This window comes from Equus przewalskii, chromosome 7, assembly GCF_037783145.1.
Source record: "Equus przewalskii isolate Varuska chromosome 7, EquPr2, whole genome shotgun sequence".
In the NCBI taxonomy this organism is placed as follows: domain Eukaryota; kingdom Metazoa; phylum Chordata; class Mammalia; order Perissodactyla; family Equidae; genus Equus; species Equus przewalskii.
The window spans coordinates 22,008,109-22,029,301 of NC_091837.1; the positions used below are offsets into that span (position 1 = coordinate 22,008,109).

Here is a 21,193-nt window from a genome sequence, read left to right on the forward strand (position 1 = left end):
ATCACACCTGGAAAGAATTGACAGTAGTTCTCTAATACCCTCTAATTTCTTTGGCTACTTTTAAAATATGTTTTTTTAGAGCTAATTTGTTCCAGTTGGGATCCAAATGAGGTTTACAGGTTACATTTGTTTATCGTATTTAAGTCATTTTTTAAAAATTGTTTCATGTTGTGGTAACTGTTTATTATGAAAATTTAAAGACATTATCAGCTCATGGCCATTGTGTTCATTCATATCCTCACTCTTACACCCTGCCGTCACTAGATTATTTTGAAGCAATCCTAGACATTGTATCATTTCATCCATCAATATTTCAATGTGTGTCTTTAAGAGTTGTGACTCTTGCTTTGTTTTAAATCATAGTTAACAGTACCATCATTCACACCTAGAAAAATTAGCAATTATTTCTTGCTATGAAATATCCAAAGTACAAACTTCCCTTATTGTCTTATAAATTTTTTTTTTAGCAATTAGCTTGTTGAGCTACAATCCACAGTCCACACTTTTCTTTTGATTGATATACTCTCTTAATCATAAGTCTCTCAATTTATAATTTTCCCCTTAGTTTTTTTTCCCTTCACATCTTATTTGTATCTAGCTTGTTTGTCTTGTATTCTTTCCCACCAGCTGAATTTCATGGATTGCAGCCCTGTGGCGGTGTTTAAAGTGGTCCTCTGTCCCCTGCAACCCTTGTAAATTGACAGTAGATGAGAGAGGCTTAGTAAGATTAGCTTGTATTTTTTTTAAACTTAATCTGGATGTTTCATGGATGATGTGTGTGCTATAATGTCATCTTTCTTTTTTGTGATCATAGAAGTAATTTGGCCACCTTATCTATCCAGGATAACATGTGCTACCAGCTTTTCTCTATTTTAGCAGCCATTGATGATCATTGTTTAGCCCTACCTCCATTATGCCATCAAGGGTTGCAAAATATGACATTCTCTTTCTATCATCCCTCTTCAATTACTAGGTGGAATATTTCTATAGAGAAAAACTTTACCTCGTCAGGCTATTTGGTTACTGTGAGGTATAGTTTGTGCAAGAAAGGCAACTAAAATGCCTGTCATTTCAAGGTAGTGCTCAAAATAATCAGTTGGTTTCCTATTATCCTCTAAAGATTGACCAATGAGGATTTTAACATTCAGTTTGCAAGTCAGCATTTTTTTTTCTTTTCTGTTTTTTTGTTAAATTTTAATTGAGTTCATAATAGTTTACATCAATGTGAGATTTCAGTTGTACATTATTTCTTGACTGTCACCGCACAGGTTCTCCCTTCACCCCCTGTGCCCACCTTCCACCCCCCTTCCCCTGGTAATCACTGAACTGTTTTCTTTGTCCATGGGTTTGTTTATATTCCACATGTGAGTGAAATCATCTGGTGTTTGTCTTTCTAGTCTGGCTTATTTTGCTTAGCATAATTCCCTCCAGGTCCTTCCATGTTGTTGCGAATGGGATGAATTTGTCCTTTTTAATGGGTGAATAATATTCCATTGTATATAAATACCACATTTTCTTTATCCAGTCATTAGTGGATGGGCATGTGGATTGTTTCCAGGTCTTGGCTGTTGTGAATAGTGCTGCAGTGAACATAGGGGTGTATATGTTACTTTGGATTGTTGATTTCAAGTTGTTCAGATAAATACCCGGTAGTGGGATAGCTGGGTCATATGGTAGTTCTATTTTTAGTTTTTTGAGGCATCTCCATACTGTTTTCTATAGTGGCTGCACCAGTTTGCATTCCCACCAGCAGTGGATGAGGGTTCCCTTCTCTCCACACCCTCTCCAACATTTATTATTTTTAGTCTTAGTGATTGTAGCCATTTTAACAGGCGTAAGGTGGTATCTTAGTGTAGTTTTGATTTGTATTTCCCTGATGATTAGTGATGTTGAACATCTTTTCATGTGTTTATTGGCCATCTGTATATCTTTGGAAAAACGTCTGTTCATATCCTCTGCCCATTTTTGGATCAGGTTGTTTGTTTTTTTATTGTTCAGTTGTGTGAGTTCCTTATATATTATGGAGATTAACCCCTTTTCAGATATATGATTTGCAAATATTTTTTCCTAATTGGTGGGTTGTCTCTTTGTTTTGATTTGTTTCTTCTGCCTTGCAGAAGCTGTTTAGTCTGATGACCTCCCACTTGTTTATTTTTTCTTTTATTTCCCTTGTCTGCGAGGACATGGTTTTCGAAAAGATCCTTTTTAGTTCTGTGTCAAACAGTGTACTACCTATATTATCTTCCAGGAGTTTTATGGTTTCAGGACGTATCTTCAAGTCTTTGATCCATTTTGAGATTATTTTTGCGTATGGTGTGAGATAATGGTCTGCTTTCATTCTTTTGTATGTGACTGTCCAGTTTTCCCAGCACTATTTATTGAAGAGACTGTCTTTTCTCCATTGTGTGTTCTTGGCACCTTTGTCAAAGATTAGCTGTCTGTAGATGTGTGGTTTTATTTCTGGGCTTTCAGTTCTGTTCCATTGATTTGTGTGCCTGTTTTTGTACCACTACTATGCCATTTTGGTCACTCTGGCTTTGTAGTACATTTTGAAGTCAGGGATTGTGATACCTCCATTTTTGTTGGTTTTTTTTCCACAGGATTGCCTTAGCAATTCAGAGTCTTTGGTTGCCCCACATGAATTTTAGGGTTCTTTGTTCTATTTCCATGAAGAATGTCATTGGGATTCTGATTGGGATTGCATTGAATCTGTAGATTGCTTTGGGTAGTACGGACATTTTAACTATGTTTATTCTTCCAATCCATGTGCATGGAATCTCTTTCCATCTCTTTACGTCATTATCAATTTCTCTCAGTAATGTCTTATAGTTTTCATTGTATAAGTTCTTCACCTCCTTGGTTAAATTTATTCCTCGGTACTGTATTATTTTAGTTGCGATTGTGAATGGAATTGTATTCTTTAGTTCTCTTTCTGTAAGTTCGTTTTTAGAGTACAGAAATGCAATTGATTTTTGTAAGTCGATTTTGTACCCCACAACTTTACTGTAGTTGTTAACTATTTCTATTAGTTTTCCGATGGATTCTTTGGGGGTTTCTATATAAGATCATGTCGTCAGCAAACCGAGAGTTTCACTTCTTCCCTCCCTGTTTGGATTCCTTTTATTCCTTTCTCTTGCCTAATTGCTCTGGCCAAAACCTCCAGTACTATGTTGAAGAAGAGCAGTGATAGTGGGCACCCTTGTCTTGTTCCTGTTCTCAGGGCAGTGGCGCTCAGTTTTTGCCCATTGACTATGATGTTGGCTGTGGGTTTGTCATATATGGCCTTTATTATGTTGAGCTAATTTCCTTCTATCCCCATTTTGTTAAGAGTTTTTATCATAAATGGCTGTTGGATCTTGTTAGATGCTTTCTCTGCATCTATTGAGATGATCATGTGTTTTTTATTCCTCAGTTTGTTGATGTGGTGTATCATGTTGGTTGATTTGTGGGTGTTGAACCATCCCTGTGTGCCTGGTATGAATCCCACTTGATCATGATCTATGATGCTTTTGATGTACTGCTGAATTCGGGTTGCCAAAATTGTGTTGAGATTTTTGCCTCTCTGTTCATCAGCAATATTGGCCTGTAGTTTTCCTTTTTTGTGTTGTCCTTGTCAGCTTGCAAGTCAGCATTTTTTTAGAGTCACATTAAATTTATAAACTTATAATTTATAAATTAACTTAGGGGAGAATTGCTGTTTTCTATTGAGTCTTCCTATCCAAGAACAAATTATGCCTTTCTGCTTTAAACCTGCTTCTGTCTTTTCAGCAGTGTTTTTAAGTTTCTCTTAAAGGTTTTGTGTGTTTCTTCAGTTTTTGCCTTAAATATATATTTTTTTATTAATATAAATCGAGGTCATATTTTCCATTGCAATTTCCAGGTAGTTACTTATGAAGTCAGTTTATGAAGTACTATATATGAAGGCTGTTGCTATCTTTATGTTAATTTTATATCCTGCAGCTTTACTTTGTCAAATAACGGACAGAGTGAAGTACTTGCTTCTGAAATGCAGCCATGTATTGTATAAAGCATATCTTTCCTGCGTGATAACAGGGCCTTTGCACAAAACCACTTCTTTGTCTTCTTGGTACATAGTGTAGTATTATCTCTTTTGCAACCTGTGAGAAAAATTGAGTTGTGTTTGAAAATATGCCAAAGTCAAGGACTTGATTAAGGTAAAGCAGAATTTCTTAGGCTTAGCACTGTTGACATTTGGGGGCAGATATTTTATGTTGTGGGGGGGGGGTATCCTGTGTGCTGTAGGATGTTTATTAGCATCTCTGGCCTTTACCCATTATATGCTAGTAACAACCTCCCCTTCCCCTAATTGTGACAACCAAAAGTGTCTCCACACATTGCCACATATCCCTTGAAAGGCAAAATTGGTCTTAGTTGAAACCCATTGACATAAGGAAATGGCTAAAATATCATCCCTCTAAATTGTAGTTTAGGGGCTGGCCCTGTGGCATAGTGGTTAAGTTCAGCATGTTCTGCTTCAGCAGCCTGGGTTCAGATCCCAGGTGTAGACCTACACCACTTGTCAGCCATGCTGTGGTGGGAACCCACATATCAAGTAGGGGAAGATTGGTACAGATGCTAGCTGAGGGCTAAGCTTCCTCAGCAAGCAATAAATACATATATAGATAGATAGGTAGGTAGCAGTTTAAGTTAAGGTAGATTCAATTTAGAAAAAAACCCTACCACCATAAAACCAAGTATATCTCAGGGCTGGCCCTGTGGCCAAGTAGTTGAGTTCATGCACTCTGCTTCAGTGGCCTGGTGTTCGCCAGTTCAGATCCTGGGCATGGACCTACATACCATTCATCAATCTATGGTGTGGCAGCATCCCACATAGAGGAACTGGAATGACTTACAACTAAGATAGACAACTATGTACTGGGGCTTTAGGAAGGGAAAAAAAGAAGATTGGCAACACGTTAGCTCAGGGCCAATCTCTTCACCAAATAAAAAAGGCTATCACAAAAACAAACAAACAAACAAAAAAACCAGGGCCTGGCCGTGTGGCCGAGTGGTTAAGTTCGCAGGCTCCGCTTCCGAGGCCTAGAGTATCACTGGTTCAGATCCTGGGCACAGACATGGCACTACTCATCAAGCCATGCTGAGGCGGCATCCCACATGCCACAACTAGAAGGACCCACAACAAAGAATATATAACTATGTACCAGGGGGCTTTGGGGAGAAAAAGGAAAAATAAAATCTTTAAGAAAACCCCAACCAATCAAAGGTACACATATGTGTGCATATGTGCATATGCATAGAAGATTATCCAAAAGGCTACATTCATTGTTTACTCTTTGGGAAGAGAATGGTTTGCAAATGATTGGAAGGGGAAATTTCATTTTGTATTATTGAATTTTTTATCTTTGAAGATTGTATTCAAACTTTTTTTTTTTGTAACTAAAATTTCTGATTTTAAAAAAAGACAGTAAACTTGACTAGCTTCTTGTTTTTTTTTTTTTATATGTAAGGGTCATAATCAAGTAGCAAAAGAAAGAGTGATGGTGAATAGGTTAAACTCAGTAAGCTTGATTAAACAAACTTTCATTTGATAAAAATTATGTTTACTTTGGGGTGTCTTTTCTTTACTGAAATATAGAATCTCAAAATTAAATTTAGAAAAATATTACTGTGTTGGTTTCTTCTGTTTTGTAGCTTGCTTTTCTAAATAAATAAAACAATATGTAACTAACTCTCCTAAATTTCAGCAAGTCATTAAATTTTTTAGCAAAAAATTTCAAATATTTAAAATAAAAACCAAATTCTACCTCTAAATTAGCAGTTACTTGTATAATCAATTCTGATGGTTTTGTGAACATACCAAGTTATACATTTTTGTGCCTCATACCTTGTAAGCAGTGGCTCATGATTACTTCCCTCAAGTAGCTTAGTTAACACCGCACCATAAACCCCTCATAGACAACAGTCAATGCCGTAACAGACGTGAGGAAAAGTACACAGAGCGTGCAGGTAGCTTTTGTGGGGGGAACTGGGGAAAGACATTACAAAGAGGAGGACAGTTGAGCTAAATTCTTAGCTAGAGCTTTTAGAGGGGGAGGACCATATGCAGAAATCTATGTGAAATAATAAAAGATAAAGTAATTTTTAGAAGAGATATTATTTAGAAACCTGCCACATGATATTGTGTTATGCTGTGTTTAAGAAAGAGCCAGCAGTTGTGTAAGAATTCAGTGATGGGAAATTAAGAAAGATTGAGTTAAGATTAGTGTTGTGTCTGTTTTGGCTTTTTTTGTTGTGTTTTGTTTTATTTGAATAAATCCACTGCCCTTCTATTGAGTGGCATAATTTGGTGTATCAAACAGGGATCATCTGAGAAGTACTATGAATGAAACATTGTTTCTTAGTGCTATGAGTGTCTATTGCCAGGGACCTGAGCAAGTGTGGGAATCATCATAGGGTCTCTGAGGAAGTTACTTTCAAGCTGACACCTGAAGGACAAGTCAGAATCATCCAAGCTGGGTGTTGTGGATCAGTGTTTGTGGAATAGCATGGGATATGAAAATAGCCCAGAGTGGCTGAAGTGGTGGTGGTGAGTGGTATAACATGGCGTTGGAGGGGCAGGCAGGAGGGTAAAATCATGTAGAGCCTCGTGGACCATGTTCATGTATTTTAGGCTGAGATGCTGTTTTCTAATACCAGGTCATCTTTTTCTGCAGTACCAAATATGCCCCAACAGCGGCAAGACCAGCATCATCAGAGCGCCATGATGCACCCAGCCTCAGCAGCAGGCCCCCCAATTGTGGCCACCCCCCCAGCTTATTCCACACAGTACGTTGCCTACAGTCCTCAGCAGTTTCCAAATCAGCCTCTTGTTCAGCATGTGCCACATTACCAGTCTCAGGTAAGGCTGCAAGGTTGACATGACGGAAACCTTGACTTTTGTTCCACTTAAATATCTTTTAATTTTACCTTTTGATATGGTAAAGGGGTTTTCCTTTATATTTTGCACTTTGTGTTATAGTGAGGTAGATAGCTAAGGATTTAGGGGGCCTTTTTAATATGTATTAGAAAGTTGCTGATTAACGTAAGTGTTTCAAAGGAAATAAGCAAGAAAAGTTTTAGAGTTTTTAGAGTTGTTTCTGGAAATGTGGAAACCATTGAGTTAAGACATCTAACTAAAATATGCATGACTCTATTTGATATTTTAATACTTTTTCTTTATTTTTTGTTTGAACACAGCATCCTCATGTCTATAGTCCTGTAATACAGGGTAATGCTAGAATGATGGCACCACCAACACACGCCCAGCCTGGTTTAGTATCTTCCTCCGCGACTCAGTACGGGGCTCACGAGCAGACGCATGCCATGTATGGTAGGAAGCACTTCGTGTGTCTTTTTCAGTGTGTGTGACTATTCTTAATTTGTTTTAAAGCTCTGAAAAGATACTCTGTTTAGGAGTAACTTGGCCTTTTATGACATTGAGGATCAAGAATCTAAAGAAAAGATGAACCCATTTCTGTCTCTGACCTGTTGGAAGTCTTGGCAAGTTATTCCTACTTTTGTTCCTGAAATTCCTATCTTCAAATGTCTCTCCTTACTTTAACTAAAATGTAATGATGTACGTAATGGAAAGCATCTTTTGTGGAAAGAGGTATCTTCCTCATAGTATTGTTATTTGGTGTACCCTGCCTAAGGCATGCAAGAAAGTTTTACTGTAATGAAAGCACTGTCCAGCAAAACATTCTGCTTCACTGCCTGCTCTGGGCGTCACTGGCCTTACATACTTTTCTTGCTATTTGTTGTAATGCTACTGTGTTTCTGCATCATGCTGTGTGTATTTTAAGTGGTCAAAATTGTGTAATGATAGATCTGCTTTAGACATGATTCACACTTTAATCAATATAAGCAGTAGTAAAATGAAAACGAGAAGTAGTCTGTATAAAATTAAACAATGTATAGAAGAACAATAATCAGAAATTACCATCTTAGTTTTGTGGCTAGAGAACTTTGTACAGGTCAATGTAGCAGCTGTGGAAAGTACTAAAATAATATGGTTTTCAATGTTGAGAATTTAAATACTATTTCCACTTATATCTTGTAATATGGAATGAATGAGGTTGTCCCATACTATAATAATTTTTCAGAATGCACCTTTAATTAGTACCAGTTTCATTAAGATGTAAGTTTTGTTTTGAACTTTTCTGAGAACTCCTATACTGTCACGTTGGTTTTCCCATTGGCATTTCAGTTTTTTGGAGTGGGAGAAGAGAAATTTAAGTTTATTCATGCAATTGAAAAGTGTGCCACTGTGTGAATGAAGTTACAATTGCATGTAACTACCTGGACATTTCATTTTTTAAACCTCTTTAAACTTTTGAATGACTAAAAATGTAAAGGTTTTCCTTTTTTTAACTTTAGATGCCAGTTTATCACATTTTGTAGGTTACCAGCAATAGGACTCCGGCAGCAACAGTTATCCTTGTCAGCCATGAGCCACCGCTTAACGCTTTCTTCCTGGTGGCGTGCTCCTGTCACAGAGGTTCACTAATGATAGGAATTTTACAAGATTACAGCATTATTTTTATAAAATACTTTTAAGTCTGATCTTAATTTTCCATATTATCACTTAAAACTTTCTATTGTAGATTATGCCCTTTAAATAAAATGATGTAATTGCCACATTTTGGAAAGCGTTTCTTTCAAGAGACCCATCTGTAATTTAATTGAAAAATATAGTGACAGACTGATTTGGCTTATGATTTTGGTTATGATCCCTGTCATAGTCATGTCTTTAGTTGTTTTAACCAGGACTAAGTATGTTTGAAAAGGCACCTTTGATTCATCACACTGGCTTTTATGCAGTTTGTATACATTTCAACAATTTTCCAGTTTGCTAAAAGGTTTAGGTGAAAAGTTCTTTATTATTGTTTGTACATTTCTGGAGAATACATGATGATTTAACAAGCGGAAAAAAGCATTTCTTTCCTCCCTTTTTCTGGCACATTCCCCTTGGACTAAGATCTGAAACTTTTGAGCTAAAATTTCCATTGCTTTCAGGGAATAGCGAACTGTGTGCCCGTGCTGTTGAGACAGGGTAGTGATATTGTGACGTTGAGCAGGATCTTCCTCTTCAGTGTATGCACTCACTGCCAACATCTGGCTTTGTCTTTTGGATGGATGTTCATTGGTTTGAAACAGCCTATAAAGTAAAGACTGTATTTGAGGCACTAATGGTTTTTATAACAACCTTCCCAGAGCATGTCCATTTGAAAAGCAGTTGGCCTTGGACCCTGAAGTCTATTTAAGTGTGGGTAAATAGGAAATATTGCAAACAAAACAAAACATTAGACTAATGTCCAGTGAAATCTTGACTGAACTAGTCATCAAAGCCAGTTCTTTAATGCCAGGAGACAGTTGCTCAATCAAATCTGAACTACTCTCCTGTAATTGACACGGGTTGTATTTAATTGATGGCTGTTGGTGAGGGCAGGCCAGGGGACGGCTGTGGACTTGGTATGATTGTTGCTGGTTAATCAAGGTTCTCTTTTGGATACTTCATATCCTAAAAAGAACATTAGGAAATGAATTATTTTGTTCTTTGCTGTCATAAGCCATAATTTATCTGCCAAAGCAAGTTTGTTAATTGTTCGGTAATTTATTTCAATTATTTTAGATCTTACAAATTCTGCTTATACTGAATATAGACACATTTTAAGTACATTATTTTAAACTAAGACAAAACTGTTGCATGGAAATGCTAATTTTGTACTCATTTCCAACAATTTATATTTTATATTCCCAAAGGAACCAAATATTTTGAGTATGAATTATTTTTTTTTATTAAGCTATGCCCTATCTAGATTTTGAAAACTTGTTATACAAACAAAGGAATATGCATCCAGATGTTGGTGACAATTAGATGTCACCCTTTTTGCCTTTCATTAATTGTTATGGCCATAGCAAAAGGCTTTGAGAATAGAAAGGATCACTGATAACTGCAAAATGAGACTGATTATTGTTTTTAAATTGTTGGTATATTTACTATAAATATGCTAACAGATTACTGAACAGTTAAAGCAATAGTTGTGGATAGACATTCCAAGTGATTGTTGACCTTGGTTTTTTCCAGCTACTTTAGAAAGGATCATGACCACAAACTTTATCTCTTTGGCCTTGATCTGTCATCGTTGCCTCTGCCCCTCCCAAGAAGTTACTTTCTGTTTGCTTACCATCTAGTCTTCTAATTCATGTCAATTATGTTTTATGGCAGTGTTGTTTTCCCTTTCAAAAACAGTAATAATGAAGCTTTCTCTGCTAACTAAAGCCATCAGGAAGTTAGATCCAGAATCCTTTTTTGGTTTGTTTTTTGATAGTTGAATGCAGATACTTTAGAAAATACAGCAGGCAAAAAGATATAAAATGCACCTGTTATCCTTCCACCTGTTAACATTTTGGTGCATATCCTTTTCAAGTGTACTTACACACACACAACCCTGTATGTAGACATTTTAATAAGTTATATCATATCCATGTTTAATACTACTAATATTATGCTTTTAAATTTTTGGATCCACTACCAGATGCCCAATGAGCATCTTACAGAATAATGACATTTTTATTAATAATGATTTGCAAAATTGTTTGTCTTTTGAATTAAACTTGGTAAATATTGGTTTATTATGGTACATTATTTATATCAAGATTGTTCAATGGAATGTCATGTTGGTCTTTTTATAGATAATAATTTTATTTCTTTCATTTAAGCGAGTCAGCATGTGGAACTTGACATCCCAATACAGAAGAAAAGTGTCTTTTGATTCAGCCCTATCTTATTTAATTTTGTAGCAGTGTTTAAAGTGCTTGTCATCTCTTGTAAAATAAGAAAAATGAATTATGCGTGAATACAAAAAAGTTACTAAATATGTCAACCTTTCCAGAAAATTAGGAAAATGCACACCTCAAAAGGCTAATTTACCTTTCTATTTCCCAAATTCAGCATGTCCCAAATTACCATACAACAAGGAGACAAGCCCTTCTTTCTACTTTGCCAGTGAGTTGGGTTTTTTTATACTAATTTTAATTGAACAGTAAAACACTTTTTAAAGAATACATGTTAAGGGAGTAGACTTGTTGAGCAATATTTTCCTTGTGCCATACAAAATCATTAAAAGTATGTATATCCACAAATAATTGAGAGTTTAAAAAATGAAATATAACCCAGCTTAGGAAAGCTGGAGTTAATAAAAAATTGAGTTTCAGAAGTTAATTTTTGCATACCAAGCAAACATGTGACTGTTTTGGAAATGCTTAATATTTTCCTTGTTCAGAGAAACTTTTCCTGAATGGCTTTTTTTAAAAAAAAAAAGAAAAGCCACAAGCTTAGTATAAAAAACTTAAAATGTTAGTTTTTTTAGTATCCTATTAAGAAGAAATTTATCCTTATAGGGATTTTTGATTGAATAGGATTGAAATACTAGGGGAGAAACATTTCTGTCTTTTCAGTCTTTGCATGACTGGAGGTTTAAAATACTCAGATAGCAGACACCTTAGGATGTCCTGAGTTTAAGCAGGAAAGCGTGACCTAGCAGCTCGATTTCTACCAGAGATTATCTTTGGCAATACGGGCCCCCTCTCACCACCAGTGAAAAGGTAAATGATTGCTCCTAAAAGGAGAAAGTCAGGGCAGGGCTTTCTTTTGGAAATGAACTTGTAAGGTGTGTTTTCCCTATTGGTAGGGCAGTTTTTAAATAAGGCTAGTCATGGACTTTTGGTATTTCAATGGGAAAAATACTAACGTGCAGAAATCCTTTAGAAATTTATGCCAGTAATATGTGTCACTTTATGTGAAATGCTATATTCTAGAGGATATTAAGGATTAAAATTTTATTTAAAGACTAAATTTTGAATTATTTTAGAATGACTCAATGTCTGAATCTACTAAATGCCAGATTTTTAAAAGCATTTAGAAAACATTTTGTTTTAAATTTTCATTAATTGTGCCATGACTTGGTATCCAAAAATAAGTGTGTATGTATTATTTATTTGGTGCTAGGAAATGTTAACAAATTTAATCCTTTAATAGATGCTCTTTAAAAAGGAGTCTTGCTGTGTGTGTGTGTATATATATATATACACATATATATATATATACTATTAAAGGGAGACTATGGATGTGATATAGTATGTAAAAGACAGTGTCAGTAATTTTATTATGTACTCAATTTGAGGTCTCAAATGTAGTTATCCTCACCATCTTACTGTCTCTGTTAGTAATTTTGGAATCAGTTTCCTGGTAAGTAGCTAAAAGGTCCTTAATCATCACACCTAAGCATTAACTGCCTTATCACAACTTCCCCTAAAAGAGAATGTCAGTACTTGTTAAAAGAAACTAACCGTGGAGTTGCTATTCATAATTTAATTGGCTGCTTTGTACCATCTCACCACCACCCTCAAGCCGTTTTGTCATGGTTTGGTCTAGTTACTGCCTTTTACTCCCCTTTTAAAGAGTTTTCAACTTTCCTTCATTTCCTTTTCTCTGAATTTAACATCAAATTTAAAAGTTGGGAGATTTTGTTTTGTTTCATTTTTAAAGTTTTGCAGTGCTGGTGATCTCTCATGACTTGTGCATCCAAGGTCAGAAGAACAAATGTAGTTACAAATTAAACACACAGCCTTACCACTGAATTGGCTTCAGTAAGACCATGGCCTAGGAAACTATTTTTGGAATGTGGTTAGTGTTAGGAGGATTTGACAAATCGTATATTTAGAGTTTTAAGCATTTATATCAAGGATCGCAGTGAGTAGGAAACTTGTGGGCCAGGCCTGGCCCAAAAAAGCAGTGCTTCTTTGATTAGCTAGCTTGACCTAATTCAGGTTTCATGAAGGCAACGTGAGTTTTATAGATAGAAGTGTAACTATTGACTGGCTAAATCAGAATTTTGAAGAAAATTCACTTTATTTTTAACCTCTCTGGAATCTTTAGCAAAATTAATGAGCATGTATAGTTAAAGCAGTTAAATAATGCATGTAGCTCAGTAAAGCCCAGAATTTACTGCCCTTCGCTTTCCTTCTTCCTTTCCTTGATTCTGTTATATTTTTCCCCTCGTCTACTCTATCTTGGTTCCTTTCTCTTGTCTCCCTCTTCCCTTCCAACCTTTTTTTCCCCCTCGGCAGTTTAGTTTTCCTCTCATCCCAGCTTTATTTGTCTGCTTCTTAACTGGCCTTTCAAGGAGCCCAACTATATTTTTGTTGTTAATAATATTGAATTAAATGTAAATTTCCCATTTTTCCCGTTTAGCTACTCAATTTTCATATTTGAGGGGGGGAAAAGTTCCTAAATAAGGTATTTGCTTAGCAAAATATCTTTTAAGCAAGAAGATGAACAAAGGAAAATATTTCTAATTAAGCCTGCTTAAATTTTATTTGCAGCTTATGGTGTACATCTGCTTGATTTTTCTTAAAATGCATGGTAGTTTACTAATGTGTAGGTAGGAGGAGTTTTTAAACAAAGCCTGCAGATGCACTCAGCTTGGGTTGCCTGAAGTCTTTGTGCCATGAATGCAAATGAGATATAGATTAGAAGACTCTGTTTTACATAGCTTTTCAATATTGGTAAACTATCATAGAGATGCCTTTTGCATAGTAAGAAATATTTCATCTTTAATTTTCTCCAAATTTCAAGATTTTAACATTTTTTCTAATTGATGAATAACTTAATTATGAGACTTCGTGGATATAATTATTCTCTTTATGATTGCCATGTTTTTATGTGTGAAAATTAGCATAGCACCCAGCCAGAGGTATTTTTTAATTTATTGTTACTTTTTATTTCCTTAATATTTTGCTTAGAAGGTAATTAAAAGTGAACTTTAAAACTTTTCAGTACAAAAATTTCTTAAAGCTTGAAAAATGAATAGAAACTCTGATTGGGGCCGGCCTGGTGGCATAGTGAATTAAGTTCATGCACTCTGCTTTGGCGGCCTGGGGTTTGTGGGTTCAGATCCTGGGAGCCGACCTACACACTGCTCATCAAGCCATGCTGTGGCAGCATCCCACATACAAAATAGAGGAAGATTGGCACAGATGTTAGCTCAGGGATAATCTTCCTCACCAAACAAACAAACTAAATAAATATTAACTCTGAGATTCTGTATTCTGTCTTTATGAAACCTCATAAATAGAATGTGGGATTTGGAAATTGCTTTCTCCCAGATTTAATATTGTTACAAATGAAATGTTTAAGAAACTTGCGGGTAGGGAGGGTTTTAATGCTCATGGTTTGAAAATAAGGGAGCGTGAATAACTCTAGACATCACTATCCAGTAGAACTTTCTGTGATGATGGAAATGTGGTACAAATTGTGCTATCTACTCAGCAGCCACCAGTTACTTGTAGCTTTTTTAATTATTTAAAAATAAATTTGAAAAATAAGTGTAAGATTTTTACAAGAACAAAGTCAGGTTCAAACTTTATCAAGTCTTTTAGACACAGTCAGTGCCTAGACAGTTTTGGGGGATCTGAAAGTTAACTTAATGAGTATAATGGTGAAGAATGGCCTTTTAATAAGCCAGCAAATTAGAAGGAAGACACTGACTGCTTTTATGGACTCATGGGACTGTGGAACTCAGGAAAGCAGTTAGCACATTATCTTTCCCAGCTCCCAGAAAACAGTCCTTTTCTTAAAAACACCCAGAGGATATATTGCCACAGTTTTCCTTGTTGATATGTTCCAGTGTATGTTAACTCTTATAGTTAGGGAAATTTCCCAATGTATAAACAGAAGTGCTTTGTTTAATCTAATCTGGGTATTAACGGATGTTAATACCTGCTATGGTGTTGGCAGTGGATGCACAGGTGATCCTAGCACTGGCTCTTCACCTCACCCGTCCCTCTTTTAAAAGATGCATAAGTTGGGGAGATAACCAGTTGGGCTGGAGTGTTGGTGGCCCTTGGCCCTACAGTGTCAAGCATTACAGAATTGCTTTGTGTGCCTAACTCTCTGCATAACATTTATGTGGGACATACCCAGAGTCATCTATGTTGGTGACTCTTGGCAGCCTTGTCTGTTAGACTGCCGAAGGTGGGGTGTCTGATCCCAAAGCCATGCTTGCTTTCTATTCATCCCCTGTGTCCGTATTTGCTAACACATCATATGAAGAACTATTTTGGAATTGTTTCTATGTATGGGTTTAGCGTCTCGGGGATTTTAGGACTAATTTGAGAGAAGGCTGGAAGTCACATGTTGCTGGAGATGTCTCTTGAGAACACTGTCCTCGGCTCATTGTCACAGCATGTTTAGATTTGTATCAGTGCTATCGATAGTCACTGGAAGCAGTGAACCCATCTTCTTGTGCTTTTGATTCTCAAATTGCTATTTGGGGAAGAAGTGAACAAATTAGTTTATACCTAATCTCCGTGTTTTCTACCAAGGTATGGTCTGTGCTGAGATTCACAAAATTGGCTTTGGGTTCTTATCTTTAATAAACACATTTTTACTTAAACTGGCCCATCATATTTCCTTTTGAAGTTACTCTAATAAAATCTTTCTGAAGGCTGAGACGCTTTGAAGGGAGTTTATTTTTCTACATAGTTAAGGTAACTCCATCTACTAGGTTTTATAAAGCAGAGGTGAAAGTGCCTTACAGAGGGAGGGCCCAGGGAACGGTCTGAGTGTCAGAGAAACTTTTGTGATCAGCTGAGAGATTGTGGTCATTTCGCCCTGAAGATAGAGTCCTGACTTTGCCACATACCTTACGCAGCCCCTATACTGTCTGCCCACGGGTCACTGTGCCAGCTCCAGGGCAGTAGCATGGTGAGGTTAGCCAGATGATGGCCTTGAGCTAAAGTAAGTGTGTGTGTATGAAAGAGAGGGAGATTGTTCAAATTGTTTCTGCCTATGCTTTTAAGTTGCCTTTTCAGGAAAACCTAGTGACTGTTTTAAGAGTAAGTTTAAACTAGTTAAATTTTAATATAATGTAAGCTGTGTTATATGAATAAATGCTAGTCTGATTGTTAAGCAATAACTTCACACTTATTTTTTCGAGAAAATGGATGATTTAAATGGAGTCAAATATAGAGATTGGTAACAACATAAGTTAGGCATTGAGCATCAAGAAAGCTCAGTTGATGAGGCATAGAAGAGCAGTTAAGATCATCCTGCATGTCAATTCTACACACTGCTTTTTCTTTCACTTTAGTTTCCACTGGCTCCCTTGCTCAGCAGTATGCGCACCCTAATGCTACCCTACACCCACATACTCCACATCCTCAGCCTTCAGCTACCCCCACTGGACAGCAGCAAAGCCAACATGGTGGAAGCCATCCTGCACCCAGTCCTGTTCAGGTAAGGAGAAACTCCGAGGCCTTCACAGAACTGCTTCCTCATTCTATTAACTGAACGTTTTTTCTAGTGCAAGGCAGGGTGCTAGGTACTACATGATCAAAACACCTGGCAGCCCTGCCCCGTGGAGCCAGCATACAGTTCTGCAGGCTGTGACTCTGGGGTGGTTGGGTTGGTTGGTTTTTGAGTCACATTAAGATACATACTGAGAATAAGGTGATTGGGGTGATTGGATAAGTTCTGGAACCTTACCAATATTGAAAAATCTGATTTAACATAAAGTAAGGAATGTGTATGGGATGCCTTTTTTTTCATTCCTAATGTTTATGAGCTTTTTTCCTATTAGTTTCTTTAATCGTGTTTGTTAACAGAGGCATTTAAGGATCTCCTTGACATCTGTCATCCCCTGGGGCAGTAGTCTTATTTTACCGCTGCTTAGTGGGGGGTTGTAACTATCAGGCTGAGAATCAGGCTTGCACCCCAGAAAGAATGTCTCTGAACAGGAGGCCCCCCTAGCCCTGTTCTTACCACCCTCTCCATTCTCTTGTACTTAGCATTGCCCCTCATTTAAATGGGCCCAAGTGGAGCCTATTTTCATGTGCAAAAGTTCAGCTTTGTGTGTGACCCTTAACTGTTTTTCATTAAAGAACTGGTTTTCTCAGTTCTTCCCTGATGCTTTGCAGCACCATCAGCACCAGGCCGCCCAGGCTCTCCATCTGGCCAGTCCACAGCAGCAGTCAGCCATTTACCACGCGGGGCTCGCGCCAACCCCACCTTCCATGACACCTGCCTCCAATACGCAGTCGCCACAAAATAGTTTCCCAGCAGCACAACAGACCGTCTTTACGATTCATCCTTCTCATGTTCAGCCGGCATATACCAATCCACCCCACATGGCCCACGTACCTCAGGTAAACCAGCTTTAGCCAACTTTCTGTGAAGACCAAGTAGAATATGAAGGTTATCACATAAGCAGCAAAGAACTAGAGGCTCTCCAAGCTAGGAGACCCTGTGTATGATGCCATTTGCCTGTCTCCCTTCTCCCACTTAAATACATGTGATCTGGCCCTACATGAATGTTTGTGTGGTTTTGTAATGGGATCAGTGAAGTTGCTGATTGGTCAGTCCTTTAACGTTTCCCAACTGAGACCTTAAAAATATCTTTGACTCTGGAATGCCTCTCGGTCCTTCTCCTTTCTGTGTCTGCTTTGCTATGTTTATATAGCCTCATTGCTATATATATGTATACATATATATATTCTCTCTCTCCCTCCCTCCCTCTCTTTCCCTCACTCTCTCTCTCTCATCCAGACACACTCCCACCCCCCCACACACAGAAGAAGTCTGGCAGGGAGGGTGGGCCTTCACAAATTTTCGGCTCTCTGAGTTGACTACCCTGGCCTGTCAGCTTGAATGTTAGTGACATGAGTTCCAGAGAAATCTCTCCACTTGTTTTCCCTGGCTATCTACATATCTGCTATGACCATATGTTGTACTTCTTGAAAGGGCTTGACCTTGTACATTGTTGCGGTGTAAGTAGAAGCTGGAAGCGCCCAGGCCTTCCCATTTTTCTTAAAGAGCAGCTTTGGGAGCGCTTTGGAGCTCACCTCCAGTGTAAGCTTCTAAAGGTGGAGAGGTGTGGTTGCATCTCAGTGGTTGCTGTCTGCATCAGCTGCTGACAAAAGTCCAGTGCCATCCAGGGCCAAGTTGGATTGTCTTCCTGAGGAGAAGGAGCTGCACTGCAGTTGGGCTCTAACACTGTCCTTGAGGCCCTCCTTGGAGCTGTTAATGGGTGAAGTGGCTGTATTCGATGTCTTTTTGCTGCTTTCAGAACAGAACTCTTAGGCGGGTCTAAGCTAGACTGCCTCACGGAACTCCATTTCATGTCAGACAGTGCGCCACTGAGGCTCTGGCGTGGTGGGGGCTGGAGATGCCACTCAGTTGGAGCTACCTTTCAGAAGGCGACCTTGTATCTAGTTCCACAGCTCTGGGAAGTGTGGGCGTCCTCCCCTGCAAGTGTAGGTCTGTAGTGTGGTGCACTGCAGCGGATGATTTGCTTTTGACGGTGGGGAGGGAGCCGATTTGGTCAGATGTGGGCCGGCATGGTTTGGCTGAATCAGGAGCTTCATGAGAGCTGGGGTCCTGTAGATGTCTAGCAGAGGCTGGTGGCTAAGTAGGTATGTGAATTTACATGTAAGTTGGGGTTCCTAAAACCTCACTTTTGTGTTTCTGTGTTGAAAGAGCAAAAAGGTTATTGCTTATAGCGAAGCCCAGATATGCCATGGGCTCATTTGAATATGTAAGAATAAAAACAGCATTTCATCTAAGGCTTATCATGGTCTAGAACAGTGCACGGCACGGGAGGCAGGAGATGAGGGCTCTTCCTGGCCCTGCCAAATCTCTGCAGAGCTGGGATCCAGCTATTTCGGCTCACTAAAACCTTTCCAACTAGACAGTGAGACCAGGTTGAAGTCACTATCACTTGGTACAGGGACACTGGGCTGTAGATAATTTCAGATTATCCCTCCCCATCTCACTGGAGCCATTACCTGCAACCTCCTCCTCCTGCTCCATCAGTGTCACTTTTAGCAGAGTAAGGGGGCCTGAGAGTCTCTTCTCTCACTGCCCTGACTCATTCTTCACTGAAGTGTGCTGATGAGCAGGCCAGAAGCTGAGGGGGAGGGGAAATAAGGCAAAGGCTGAGTAATCCACAGGGCAGAATTTGACGGTCCCTGCTTATAAGGTAATAATCTGCTTTCCTATTTGAAAGGAATGTTATCTGTAAAACTACTTCAGGTCCCACATGGAAGCCAGGTTCTGAAGCATCATTGCATCTTGCCTCCTATTAAGTTGAGAAAGCTGCCCTTGGGTCAGGGGTCTGATCTTTGTGAAGACCTTGCTCCACATATAGAATCGAGTGATGAGAAATGTTGGAGGCTAGGACATTGCAGCCCTGGCTTTTACCCAGGCTTGCTGGGTGCCTGCTCCCTCAGCCTTGCAGGATCTGCTAACAGGTGAAGCCTGTCTGCAGGTCAGTTGATGAGCCGCTAGGGAGCATTCCCAGAGGAAAGACTGTTGCCCTTTCCTGAGAGCCCTGGCCCAGCAAAAGGGACACAGTTGACATGTTGTGTAAGCTGGAGATGTTGCCTGTATGCGTAAAAGAGCTCTCTGTTTCAGGCTCATGTACAGTCAGGAATGGTTCCTTCTCATCCAACTGCCCATGCGCCAATGATGCTAATGACGACACAGCCACCCGGCGGTCCCCAGGCCGCCCTCGCTCAAAGTGCACTACAGCCCATTCCAGTCTCGACAACAGCGCATTTCCCCTATATGACGCACCCTTCAGGTGAGGCGTGTGTGTGCAGGGGCCGCCGGGCACCCCAAAGCATTCTGCTCGCACAGGTCGAATGGTAGGCAGGGCCAGCGCTTTGAGCCCCACATTTGAGAACTAGCAAGACTCGTCAGAGTGGCACAGTAGGGACTGTGACGATCAGTTCAGTGTCAGGGCCTGAGGCTTCCAGCAGGAGCCGAGTCTGTGTGTGTTCTGATGGTGCAGGGATCTGGCTTGATGAGAAGCAGCAGCAGCAGTCTGGGTAGCTGATGCATGCTTAGGACTCAGTTGGCCTTCCTTGTTACGATAGGCGGGACAGGGCAGCGCTTTCCTTCCTGAGTCCCAACAGTCTGACATGTGGGGGGTTACCACCATGGCAGAGTTTGATTGTAGCTCTGGAGAATACTACTGATGAGAGAGTGCTGTGTATGGATCGGTTTGAGGGTAGTCTTAGCTCCAGCCTACACCCTGACAGGGAGAGAATGCCCGTGATTGCGCTCTAACACTCGATGGCTGCCATGGCGACATTTCAGTCTGACCTGTTACTCTGAAAGCAGTACTGGTGCTTGGCTAATATTTGGGGAGGGGGTATGTTAAGGCCGTTTTTCCTACCCCATGAGCAACAAGTCTTCTAGGAGTTTTATCTGAAGTGGTTTTACGTCTGACTGGTTTGTTTGTACCCACCCACCTACCCTTCCCCTTTTTGGTACAGATGGGAGGGGAAAAGAGTGAATTAAATTCTGAGTCTTATTCAGCTAGCACAAGGATAGTTTACAGTCACGTGCTGCAGAGACACTAGGCTAATGTGCGGTGTTGCCAGTTTTCTGTTTAAATATTCACTTTTCTTTTTTACAGTACAAGCCCACCACCAACAGCAGTTGTAAGGCTGCCCTGGAGGAACCGAAAGGCCAAATTCCCTCCTCCCTTCTACTGCTTCTACCAACTGGAAGCACAGAAAACTAGAATTTCATTTATTTTGTTTTTAAAAAAATATATGTTGATTTCTTGTAACATCCAATAGGAATGCTAACAGTTCACTTGCAGTGGAAGACATTTGGACCGAGTAGAGGCATTTAGGAACTTGTGGGCTGTTCCATAATTCCATACGCTGTTTCAGAGTCCCGCAAGTACCCCAGCTCTGCTTGCTGAAACTGGAAGTTATTTATTTTTTAATGACCCTCGAAAGTCATGAACACATCAGCTAGCAAAAGAAGTAACAAGAGTGATTCTTGCTGCTATTACCGCTTAAAAAAAAAAAATCAAGACTTGGAACGCCCTTTTACTAAACTTGACAAAGTTTCAGTAAATTCTTACCGTCAAACTGACGGATTATTATTTATAAATCAAGTTTGATGAAGTGATCACTGTCTACAGTGGTTCAACTTTTAAGTTAAGGGAAAAACTTTTACTTTGTAGATAATATAAAATAAAAACTTAAAAAAAATTAAAAAATAAAAAAAGTTTTAAAAACTGATATCAAGTTAGTGTGTGTTTGTATAAGCTATTTCTATTATAGGATACGTAATATCAAGGCAGGAGGGCTG

General features: G+C 38.9%; 1 protein-coding gene across 38 annotated transcripts in view; it reads left to right on the plus strand.

The window, feature by feature from the left end:
- Positions 1–21,123, plus strand: part of ATXN2 (ataxin 2) — a 118,847-nt gene extending 97,724 nt beyond the window's left edge. For 15 of the 38 annotated variants that reach the window (XM_070628950.1, XM_070628939.1, XM_070628941.1 and 12 more), the window contains 7 exons: positions 6,696–6,880; positions 7,219–7,351; positions 10,976–11,029; positions 16,176–16,321; positions 17,002–17,229; positions 19,496–19,664; positions 20,505–21,123. In XM_070628950.1, coding sequence (XP_070485051.1) covers positions 6,696–6,880; positions 7,219–7,351; positions 10,976–11,029; positions 16,176–16,321; positions 17,002–17,229; positions 19,496–19,664; positions 20,505–20,533 — 944 coding nt within the window. In that variant the 3' untranslated portion in view covers positions 20,534–21,123. The remainder of the gene's footprint in view (positions 1–6,695; positions 6,881–7,218; positions 7,352–10,975; positions 11,030–16,175; positions 16,322–17,001; positions 17,230–19,495; positions 19,665–20,504) is intronic. The other 23 variants (XM_070628943.1, XM_070628944.1, XM_070628918.1 and 20 more) reach the window with 3 other exon arrangements.
- Positions 21,124–21,193: the final 70 nt, after the last annotated feature.